Source organism: Octopus sinensis, linkage group LG20, assembly GCF_006345805.1.
Source record: "Octopus sinensis linkage group LG20, ASM634580v1, whole genome shotgun sequence".
NCBI lineage: Eukaryota > Metazoa > Mollusca > Cephalopoda > Octopoda > Octopodidae > Octopus > Octopus sinensis.
This window is the reverse complement of record NC_043016.1, coordinates 32114691-32127190: the sequence shown is the minus strand read 5'-3', so window position 1 is coordinate 32127190 and position 12500 is coordinate 32114691. Positions and strand designations below refer to the sequence as shown.

Genomic DNA, 12500 nt, shown 5'->3' with positions numbered 1-12500 from the left:
AATTACCAGTCCAGGGCAGCAGATTGTGATGGAATTGTTAGGGTATCAAAGAGAATGGAATGCCTTGTGAAAATTGCCCTTTTCCTGCTAGATTTTTGTGTTCTTGTAGTAATGCCACTGGTGCCAAGCTATATTCAACCTTGCCATTCCTTTAACCCTTTTGTTACCATATTTATTTTGAGATGCTCTGTGTTTGTTTCAATTAATTTTAAATATAACAAGCGTGATCATTACCATTGTCTTACTGGCACTTGTGCTGGTGGCACATGAAAAAACATTAGAGCGAGGTCATTGCCAGTGCCACTGGACTGGCTCCTGTGCAGGTGACACGTGAGAAACACCATTTGAGCGTGGACGTTGCCAGTACCGCCTGACTGGCCCTCGTGCTGGTAGCATATAAAAGCACCCACTACATTCTTGGAGTGGTTGGTGTTAGGAAGGGCATCCAACTATAGAAACTCTGCCAGATCACGATCGGAGACTGGTGTGGCCGTCTGGTTCGCCAGTCCTCAGTCAAATCGTCCAACCCATGCTAGCATGGAAAGCGGATGTTAAACGATGACGATGAATTTAGTAAAATAACTTGGTTATCATTAAGCTAGTGTTAGAAACATAAATTGTCACTAAGGTTTGGTGGGAGATTTTAATTCAAAACTTATGAAAACAAGACATTTGTGCTACAGAGCAGTTTCAGGCAGTTTCATCCAGGTTGGTATCAAGAGGGTTAAAGACTGGTCACAAGAAAAGAAGAGACCGATATACACAGGTAACAGGTCTTCCATAAGAAGGTAAAAAAAATCTGCTCCCATCTTTGCTTTGGAGAGGAACTTTCCTGACAAAAATTCATGATCTCAAAAGATATAGAGATGTCTCCTAGTTCTATTATTCCTACAAATAGCTACAAAATTGCACAAATTGCTACAAAAGTTGAATCTCCCTTGCTAATTCACATCACTCACTACCATGTGTCATTTTGCAAAAGGGATTCAGTTTAATGATAACATATATAATGTCATGAAACATCAACAACAACCACTGTTTTAGTCATAAAATTTTACTTCATACTATAACCTTGCTACAATAGTGAGCTTGAAGTGGTCAGGTTGATGAGGCATGTCACTACCAATCAATGGGTCGACAATTCATATATGTTGAAAAACAATTACACCAAGGTACACAAACTCTTGTTTGCTCAGTTCACTTAGCTGTAAACGCATGACTGTGTGTTAAGACTCTTGCTTCCCAACCACATGGTTCCAGGTTCACTCCGACTGTGTGGCATCTTAGGAAAGTGTCTCCTGCTATAGCCTCGGGAAAACCAAAGCCTTGTGAGTGGATTTGGCTAGACGGAAACTGAAAGAAGCCCATCTATATATTATATATATATATATATATATATATATACCTCCTTCTTCCATTTTCCTGAGCGCCTAATAATAATAATACTGTAATTGTTCCACGTGTTGTTTTTTCTGTTTTCTCGTTTGGATTAACCTTTATATTTATATATATATATATATATATATATACATATATATATATATAAATTATATATATATATAATATATATATATACATATATCATCATCATCATCATCATCATCGTTTAACGTCCGTTCTCCATGCTAGCAGGGGTTGGACGGTTCGACGGGGTTCTGGGAAGCCAGAAGGCTGCACCAGGCTCCAGTCTAATCTGGCAATGTTTCTACAGCTGGATGCCCTTCCTAACAAACCACTCCGTGAGTGTAGTGGGTGCTTTTTACGTGCCAATACATATATATATATATATATTATATATATATATATATAATAATACATATATATATATATATATATATATAATATATATATATATATATATAATATATATATTCATCATCATCATCATCATCATCAATTAACGTCCGCTTTCCATGCTAGCATGGGTTGGACGGTTCAACTGGGGTCTGGGGAGCCAAAGCTGCACCAGTCCAGTCAATCTGGCAGTGTTCTAAACGCTGGATGCCCTTCCTAACGCCAACCACTCCGAGAGTGTAGTGGGTGATTTATGTGCCACCGACACAGGTGCCAGACGAGGCTGGCAACACGGCCACGCTCGGATGGTGTTTTTTATGTGCCACCGACACAGGTGCCAGACGAGGCTGGCAGACGGCCACGCAGGCTGGTGTGTTTTTATGTGCCACCGAACACAGTGCCAGACGAGGCTGGCAGACGGCCACGCTCGGATGGTGTTTTTATGTGCCACCGACACAGGTGCCAGACGAGGCTGGCAGACGGCCACGCTCGGATGGTGTTTTTATGAGGCTGGCAAACGGCCACGATCGGATGGTGCTTGTTACGTGCCCACAGCACGGAGGCCGTCGATGCGGTACTGGCTACGGCCACGTTCGGATGGTTTCTTATGTGCCACGTGCCACAAGATACAAATTCCATTGATGTTCATCTATTTTGATTTGTTTTGATTTGATTTTTTTTTTTTTGATTTTCATTGCCTCAACAGGTCTTCACAAGTGTCACAAGAAGGAAGGTATGCACAGGTGGACTGACTACGTCCCAGGTAGGGGCCATGGGTTATGGCCTGACTAGTCTTGCCGGGTCTTCGGATGGTGTTTTTATGTGCCACCGACACAGGTGCTAGATGAGGCTGGCGAACGGCCACGATCGGATGGTGTTTGTCATGTGCCCACCGCACTGACTACGGCACTGATGGATTTCTTGTGTCCCACAGGCACTGGTACCACAAGATACAAATTCCATTGATGTTATCTATTTTGTCTACATATATATATATATATATATACATATATATATATATATATATATACATTATATATATATATAACATATATATATATATATAATACATATATATATATATATATACATATATATATATATATATATACATATATTATATATATATACATATATATATATATATATATAACATATATATATATATACCTATACATATATATATATATACATATATATATATATATATATACATTAATATATATATTATATAATATATATATATATATATACATAGATATATATATATACATATATATATTATACATATATATATACATATTATAATACGATATATATATTATACATATATATATATATTACATATATAATATATATATATATAATATATACATACACACCACACAACACACATATACACACACTCACACACACGTGTGTGTGTTTGTGTGTCTGTTTGTCCCCCCCACCATCGTTGATAACCAATGTTGGTGTGTTTATGTCCCCATAACTTAGCAGTTCGGCAAATCAGACCAACAGAATATGTACTAGGCTTACAAAGAATTCCTGGGGTCAATCTGTTTAAACTAGAGGCATTGCTCCAGCATGGTCTCAGTCAGTCACATGACTGAAACAAATAAAAGAACATAATATACACCATTATAAGGAACTGCATAGAAACGGATTCAAATCTTTCTCTAAATCTACAGAAGACAGTGAGAAGACATTCAAATACGCAACCTCAGTTCAAAAGTCACATTGAAATCAGACTTTGGTTCTTACTGAAGGGCTGCAATGTGCACACCCTGTATGCACACAACTTTCCACAACACTGGGGATGTAACTTTGACTACGAAGAATCTCATGGTGCTTACCATGTTGTAATAAAGATACATGTATACTGAGAAAAACCGGATAGTGAGTTAAGCCAGAGACAAAACATCTACCTAAATGAATGGTTCCTAAAGTGGGCAGTACTGCCCCACTCCCTGGACTCAGTGGAACGATCCAGGAGGACATTGAAGAAAAGTGGGGGCAATAATGGGATGGCCAAAAGATACTCTTTTACTTGTTTCAGTCATTTTGACTGCAGCCATGCTGGAGCACCACCTTTAGTCGGGCAAATCGACCCCAGGACTTATTCTTTGTAAGCCTAGTACTTATTCTATCGGTCTCTTTTGCCGAACCGCTAAGTTACAAGGGCATAAACACACCAGCATCAGTTCTCAAGCAATGTTTGGGGGACAAACACAGACACACAACCACACACATATATATATACATATATACAACAAACATCTTTCAGTTTCTGTCTACCAAATCCACTCACAAAGCTTTGGTCGGCCCGAGGCTATAGTAGAAGACACTTGCCCAAGGTACCACACAGTGAGACTGAACCTGGAACCATGTGGTTGGTAAGCAAGCTTCTTACCACACAGCCACTCAACAAAATAGAAGGTTGATTAGGTTAAGTTTTATTTGTGAAATACAGTTATTTTATGTTTGCTGCAGAAAGTGTTCTATGCTTGTAGTGGTGGGTGCTGGGAATGTGGCTTGGATGCCAAGGGAGCAGAACCACTAAAAAGTCTGGAAACCACTGATCTAAACCAAACTATGCCAAGCTGAGTTGAGGAGGAAAAAAAAAGTTTCAGATTGAATCTGGTGCCAAATTTCTATCAATGAATATGAAAATAATTAAGTTAATTATTTATTACCTTAATTTGGCAGGAAAAGGTTCCATTAGACCCATTTTAATTAGGGTATATTCCTGTGGACCAACACCCTGCAAAAAGAGAAATGAAGAAACATCATTTAGTGAATACAAGTAGTTCTGCTAGTGAAGTACAATGTGTTCTTTTTTCTTTAATTCTTTCTTTATACTTGTACATTATATAATCCTTAAGCTTTAATGTCAATAGCCATCTCCTAGTTTATGAAAAAAAAAGAAAAAAATTCTTGTATAGAATTGTGCGCTTCACAGTTCTAGCAACATGGTGTTTGGCTGTTGTGCGCATGCTCACATATCCGAGATAGGAAGCTTCATGTTAAGGAGAGAGTGCACTGTTGTTCACGCAATGCCGGTGAAAGGTAGTGTTTATGTTTGACTTTGCATCTGTTGTGCTGAAAAACATGTTTATATTCTTGAATGTGTAGAATTAGATTATTATCCTGCTTCCAGCTAGTGTTGCTGGCGGGATTTGAAAAATAGAGCAAATTTCCCCAAGGAGGGATTTTTGAAAATCAAGGGGGAATTCACAACAGTGTTCAATGAACGAATTAAACACACTACCCGGCAGTGGCTAAAATGAATACTGGGATTGATTAGTTCAACTAAACCCTTTGAGGCAGTGCTCCAGTATAGCCACAGTCCAATGACTGAAACAAGTGAAAAGTAATTGCTGAGTTGTGCAAATACATGAACAATGCTAAGATATGGCTGCATGGTAAGAAGCTTGCTTCCCAATCACATGATTCTGGGTTCAAATCCCACTGCATGGCATCTTGGGCCAGTGCATTCTACCATAGCCCCAGGCCGACCAAAGCCTTGTGAGTGGATTTGGTAGACAGAAACTCGAAGAAGCCAATCACATATATGTGTGTGCCTTTGTGTTTGTCCCCACACCACGCTTAACAACCAGTGTTGGTTTGTTTACATCACTATATCTTAGCAGTACACAAAAGAGGCATTATTCCCACAATAAATACACCCTAATAAAAAACAAAAAAAAATTGAGATTTTTTTTCCACAATAACGAATGAACCTAGGAACCTACCACAGACAGGCCATTCTAAACAGACATTGATTGGCGAAACTGACATGGCAAATAAATCCTGCCACACACAGGCCATCCAAGTGCCTCTTGTAAATGACAAGAATGAAGACAATGACATGCAAACACCTACAAAACAAGAAACAGGAGATCCTGCAGAAAAAGACCAAACTTCCCACGAAAAGAAACAGATTCAGAGCAAACGCTCAAATGAAGAAAGGCCAGTATGTATCCATTACAGGAGCAACAAGTGCAAACATGGTCTTTCAGGTAAGGGTGCACATACAGTCACCCCAAACCATGCAACCATATATCAACTTCGGTACTGATCGAAAAAAAGGATGCCAAAATGGCCGAGAATGTGAACTCCTTCACCCAAAGATGTGCCGCAATTCGCTGAGAAAAAAGAATGTTTTGGCGAGAATTGCAAATTTATGCACCGGAAGGGTACAATTCGCATAAAAACTACTGAACCCACACCACCAGGACCAAGCTCAGCAGGGTATGAAAACCATTTCCCAAAAATGCGGAAACCAGGTCATGGTTCAACAGTGAATGAAAATCATGCTACTCAATTGCATACATCAGCTGTAACAAACCCAAACTCGCAGAAATTCGATATAGTAATGAATGAAAGCAGTTTTTTAGGCATAATCTACCAACTACAACAACAGCTGTACTCCATACAGATGACTCAGCAAAACCAGGCAACATTGATACAAAGGCTGACACCTGGACTTACAGGGCACATACAACAAATACAGACAGCCCAGCAGACCAATATCCAGTCAGCACACAGTCCCAGCAACTACAACAGTCTTGCCAACATAGGGCAGATGTATCCGGTACAACAAGCATAATAACAGCAAATATCCAGAGTCTTTATCCGAAAACAAAACAGTGTAAAGTCCCTTTCTTGGAAGAATTAGCAACAGAAAACAACTCCAAAATAATTGGAATTACTGAAAGTCATCTCAACGAAAACATCCGCAACAGCGAAATCACAATCAATAGATTCAACATCTTCAGATGTGATAGACAAGGCAGATCCCATGGGGGCGTTATCATGTATATCCATGATACCTATGCATGCATAGAACTTGTCAATGAATCAAATGCCTACTGCAACCTGCTGTGCATAAAAATCATCCAACTTAATACAGTTTGTAACAATAATGTACAGACCGCCAAACAGCCCAACATTATCCTTCACTGAGCCACTGACAAAGCTCCAACAATTTCTGGGAAACATGGCGAGTCCAATGCCAGACATTATCCTCCTTGTGACTTCAACTTCCCTAACATCATCTGGCCACATGGACACATACTAAAACTGGAGACAAAAGCTGAACAAATACAGGCAGCCAAACTGTTGGAAGTCACAGAGAAATTATACCTCAAACAAATGATGACAGAAGCAACAAAAATAATAATACGATCGACTTGGTTTTCACCAACAACGAGGACACGCTATTTGACCTTCACTCAACCCCAACAATCCTTTCAGACCACAATATTATTGAAATGCATTTACACATTGGTAATGAGCCCAATGCCACAACTCTTAAACAAAAGACATGCCAAAGCTATGCAGGTATGATTATCACCAGGCAAATTGGGAAACTATTACAACCAGTTACAAATCATTGACTGGGATCTCTACCTTACTGGGCCAGATAAACACAGAAATTCTTAAAAAAGATCGAAGAAATATGTGCAAAAAATATTCCTCTAAGAAACCAAATCCACAAAAAAACCTGTACCACGGGCGAAAGATCCTGATGCGCAAAAGGTCAAGACTAAGAAACAAAACATCTAAGCTGACATCAAAACATGAATTACAGAAAGTCCTTGACCAAATATACAGATTAGAAGACAATCTAAAACAACACTATGATGAAGAACGTAACAATGCAGAAAAGAGAGCCATAGAAAACATCAAAAAAATCCAAAATGTTTCTACAGTTTTGCAAAGAAATACTCGAATACCAAGTCAACAATAGGACCTCTCCAGAGACAAAATGGGGATGTAGTGAATAACCCTATTGAAATGGCAGAAATGTTGGGTCAACAGTATGAAAGTGTCTTCAGTGAGCCATCTAAAACCATGAAGATCCATGACCCAGGAAAATTCTTCAAGGATATCGACCATACTAAACCTACCTTATCCGACATTGATTTCAACCCAGAAGACATAGAAAGAGCCATAGACAAGGCTCTCCATGCACTCGGCTGCGGGGCCTGACGGTTTCAATGCCATGATACTTAAAAACTGCAAGGTACAATTGTTGAAACCCCTTTACATGATATGGAGGGAATCTATGGAGATGGCAAAATACCAAATACATATAAAGACCACATAACTCCAATACATAAAGGGGACAGCAAATCAAAACCAAAGAACTACCGACCAATCTCACTGACATCACACATTATCAAGGTCTTCGAAAGAATAGTTCGTGGAAAACTGGTTAAGTTCCTGGAATCCAACAATCTGATGAATTGCAACCAGCATGGATTCAGGTTAGGTAGATCATGTCTTTCCCACTACTGGCACACCATGACCAAATCCTAGAAAATCTAGAGAATGGATACAACACAGATGTTATTTACCTTGACTTTGCCAAGGCATTTGACAAGGTAGATCATGGCATCCTGGTCACAAACTTCGAAAGCTAGGAGTAGGAGGAAAAGTTGGTACATGCATACATGAGTTCCTTACAAATAGAACTCAAACAGTCACTGTGAATGGAACCCATTCAACACCATCACCTGTGACCAGCAGTGTTCCTCAGGGTACAGTACTCGGCCCAATCCTGTTTCTCATCCTCATCTCTGACATAGATGAAGATACAACCAGCAACGTCTCATCCTTTGCTGATGACACCAGGGTCATGAGACAAATCAAAGACGAGGTGGATACAGAGGCCTTACAAAAGGACCTGACCACCATATATAAATGGCAGGAAACAAACAACATGTTGTTCAATGATAAGAAGTTTGAACTAATTCGCTACGGAACAGATCAAGATCTAAAAAATACAACAAACTACAGAAACCCATCAGGACAACAAATAATGGAAAAACAGTATGTGAAAGATTTAGGCATCCACATTGGGAACCAGCCTAAAATTCAGAGAATACCTTGACTCAGTCTGTCTTACTGCAAGAAAGTACAGCGGGTGGATCTTGCGCACCTTCAAATCAAGAGATACCTCAACAATGAAAACCCTCTGGAACAGTATGATACTTCCGAGGATTGACTACTGTTCTCAGTTGTGGTCACCAACAACAAAGGGCCAACTATCTAAGATGGAATCGCTCCAAAGAAATTTTACCTCATACTTCTCAGAAACGAGGGACCTGGACTATTGGCAAAGACTCAAAACCTTGAAGATGTACTCAATAGAAAGAAGATTTGAGCGATACCGAATTATATACATTTGGAAAATGATAGAGCAAAAGGTGCCAAACTTTGGTATCAAAACCTACCACTCACTGCGCCACGGAAGACGCTGCCAGCTACCACCATCAACAAAAAGGCTGGCCAGGCAGCAAAAACCCTGCGAGAGTCAAGTCTGTTGGTTCGAGGAGCACAACTATTCAACTCCATTCCGGTACATGTCAGAAATCTATCAGGATGCAGTGTGGAATCATTCAAATTGCAGCTGGATAGATACTTAAGCACCATTAGAGATGAAACCCATCTCCTAGGATATACACAATGAGCACAAACTGACTCAAACTCGCTCCTACACATGTCAAAATTAAACAGAGAATACAACCTGGCAACCACACCAGACTCTGAGGGTGGAGTCTTCGACTTGGCCTGAGCATGGACTCAAACTCAAATGAAATGAAAATGAAATATAAATACATTTTTAACGAGTGGGGGGGTGGCAAACAACAGGTTTAAAACAGATATAAGCTAATAAGTTTTTTAAAATCTTTTTTTTAAGTCCTTACCTCACCACTACTTCTGTCATGGTCCATGCATGGTTGATCGTCTAATGGAGAAAAAATTGTGTACCTGTAAAAAGAGGTGAAAAAAAATCTACTTTACTTTCTGACAACCATTTTTCAATATATTTCCTACAATGAAAGAAAAGTGAACCGAACAACTGATTGGTATTCAATCCAATAACAGACATGTTCCAATCTCTGGCCAACAGCCATGATATTTTCTCTCTCTCTCTCCTATGGTTACCACCATGGCCTTTGTTCTTCAAAGCTGGCTGAACAACATCAGATGTTCTTGGCCAACTCATTTTTCCAGTTTTCATTACTCTTGCTGCATACAACAGCCCCACCCCAACCCCACACAGACACCCAGCCTCATATTGACCATCCTATCCTTCTGCAGAATGTTGGCCCTCTGGAATCTTTACCCTGTTCATGTCATTCTGGCAGATATTGACTAGCAACCGCTTAAGAAGCTCACCTATCTTTGTGGACCAGTAAAGATCATGGGCAATTACTCCTTCCACCAGATTCAGTCATTGAAAAAGAAATATCCATTACCACAAGATGACGAACCATGATATTTGAATGTTGGGCCTCACAGAGGCAATGACAAGTGACTGAGATCTTTGGCGATACACTGTGCTTGAGAAAACTCATCAGTCAAATGAAGTCATAGTTATGGCCAATGCCAGTGTCACATAACTGGCACCGGTGCCAGTGGCACATGAAAGCACCCATTATACTCTTGGAGTGGTTAGTATTAAGAAGAGCATTCCCCTGTGGAAACCAGTCTTGCCAAATCAGAGTGGGACTTGGTGCAGCTCTCCAGCTTGCTAGTTTCAGTCAGACTGGCTAACCCATGCCAGCATGGAAAGCAGACGTTAAATGATGATGATGATGATGATCCTCTCACAACAATAAATTTGTTCCTTCCATCATGAGGTCTCCTTTACATTTTGCAAGTTGTAAGTTCAACCCCTTCTTAAGAGTACTCACGCCGCAAAAAGGACCCAAAACATTCTATAGGTGATTGTAACCAAGTGAAAGAGAGGTAACACAGGGTTTGAGAGGGGTCTTTAGTCTTGCTGATGGCAAGGAAACTTCTGCAATGTTGGTGCCACATAAAAAAAAAGAAATCACCCAGTACATTCTGTAAAGTGGCTGGTGTCAGGAAGGGTATCCAGCTGTAGAAACCATGCCAAAGATGAGTCATTGGAGTATGATGTGATCCACAGACAACTTAAATCCTTTAGAATCATCCTATCCACACCAGTATGGAAAACAAGACATAAAATTATAATGCTGATGATAATCTAAGAGCTAACAACTCAGCAGTGCGTATATTCTACATAATAATGAAAATATAGGTCACAGTAACCTATAAAAACTAATGATTTGACTGATGAGAAAAAAAGTAATGAATTAATGAATCAATTGAGCAGATATTTATTCTAAGTGTAGTAGTTGGTCTTTTACTCTATTTTGCTTTCATTTTCCCCCTTCTCTGTGTTTCTGTTATATGGTAAGTTTAAAATATATGGCATTTAGGTTATGAAATGATGTTTCATTAAATGTTGAATTTTTTCTGTTTACACTTTACCACATTGCAGAATAGAAATAAAATTGCAGGAAAAAAGTTATAATTTCGGGTAAAAAAAAAAAATAGAGAAATGTCATGTTATAATATGACATTTAAATACCACAAATAATAATTACAATAATTAAACAAATAATATTTTGAGTCATTAACTGACAACACATGACTTGTAAAATAGTCGCAACACACCACCATATCATCAGTATCATTTAACGTCCGCTTTCCATGTTGGCATGGGTTGGACAGTTTGACTGCGGGCTGGCGAGCTAGAAGGCTGCACCAGGTTCCAATTTGATCTGGCAAAGTTTCTACAGCTTGATGCCCTTCCTAATGCCAAACACTCCGAGAGTGTAGTAGGTGCTTTTACGTGCCACTGGCATGAGAGCCAGTCAAGCGGTTCTGGCAACAACCACACTCAAAAGGTATTTTTACATGCTGACGGGAGCCAGTCCAGCAACACTGGCAACGACCACACTCGAATGTTGTTTTTCACATGTGTCACTGGCATGGGAGCCAATCTGTAGCCCTGGCAACGATCACACTCTGATGTGTTTTTAACACAGTTTGTTTATAATAAAAGCAAAATTCTGTCTGTCTGTCCATCAGGGACCCCTGTATCTCAGACTACATTTGTTCTACATAGGTTGATCCCAGGATTGAAAATCTGCCTTTCATTTGGTTCTTGGACATCCAGCATTGGGACCTGATTTAAAAGCATTTGGGTTGTTATTTCTAGCAGGTAAAGCTTGGCTGATTCAAGACATCTTGATGTCAGAGATCAAGTGGGAGATAAATGACATTCACTTTGTTAATTTTACGCCAAGATAAGAACTTTGGGACAAATTGACCAACAGTTGGAATTCAAGTAGGAACTGGAACAATAGAATGATTGTATTACAGAATTAATTCTCATCTGTCCTTAACCTCTGATCAAACACCACCATGGCATATAGTCATTACAGACGTAGTATAGTCATGCTTATTAGCTCTCTTTAGTTTTGGGCTACAGGTACAATTAGCCTTCCACAGGAGACTGCTTAAAGGTCCACATGGAGTGCAGCTTTTAAGTTAGTCATCATCATCATCATCATTTAACATCTATTTTGCATGCTAGCATGGGTTGGACGGTTCGACCGGGTTCTGGGAAGCCAGGAGGCTGCACCAGACTCCAGTCTGATCTGGCAGTGCTTCTACAGCTGGATGCCCTTCCTAATACCAACCACTCTGTGAGTGTAGTTGGTGCTTATTATGTGCTGCCAGCACAGGGGCCAGAGGAGGCTGGCAAACAGTCACGATCGGTTGGTGCTTTTTACGTATCACCAGCACAGACACCAGTCAAGGCGGAACTGGCATCAGCCATCTTCGGATGGTGCTTGTTACGTGCCACCGGCACA

General features: G+C 39.8%; 1 protein-coding gene across 1 annotated transcript in view; it reads right to left on the bottom strand.

Annotated features, from left to right (window-relative positions):
- The window catches only part of LOC115222599 (leucine--tRNA ligase, cytoplasmic), a 77442-nt gene that overhangs the window by 45587 nt on the left and 19355 nt on the right, over positions 1-12500 (bottom strand). The window contains exons 8-9 of the mRNA XM_029792897.2: positions 9513-9576; positions 4491-4558 (exon numbers count right to left, since the gene is read on the bottom strand). Coding sequence (XP_029648757.2) covers positions 4491-4558; positions 9513-9576 — 132 coding nt within the window. The remainder of the gene's footprint in view (positions 1-4490; positions 4559-9512; positions 9577-12500) is intronic.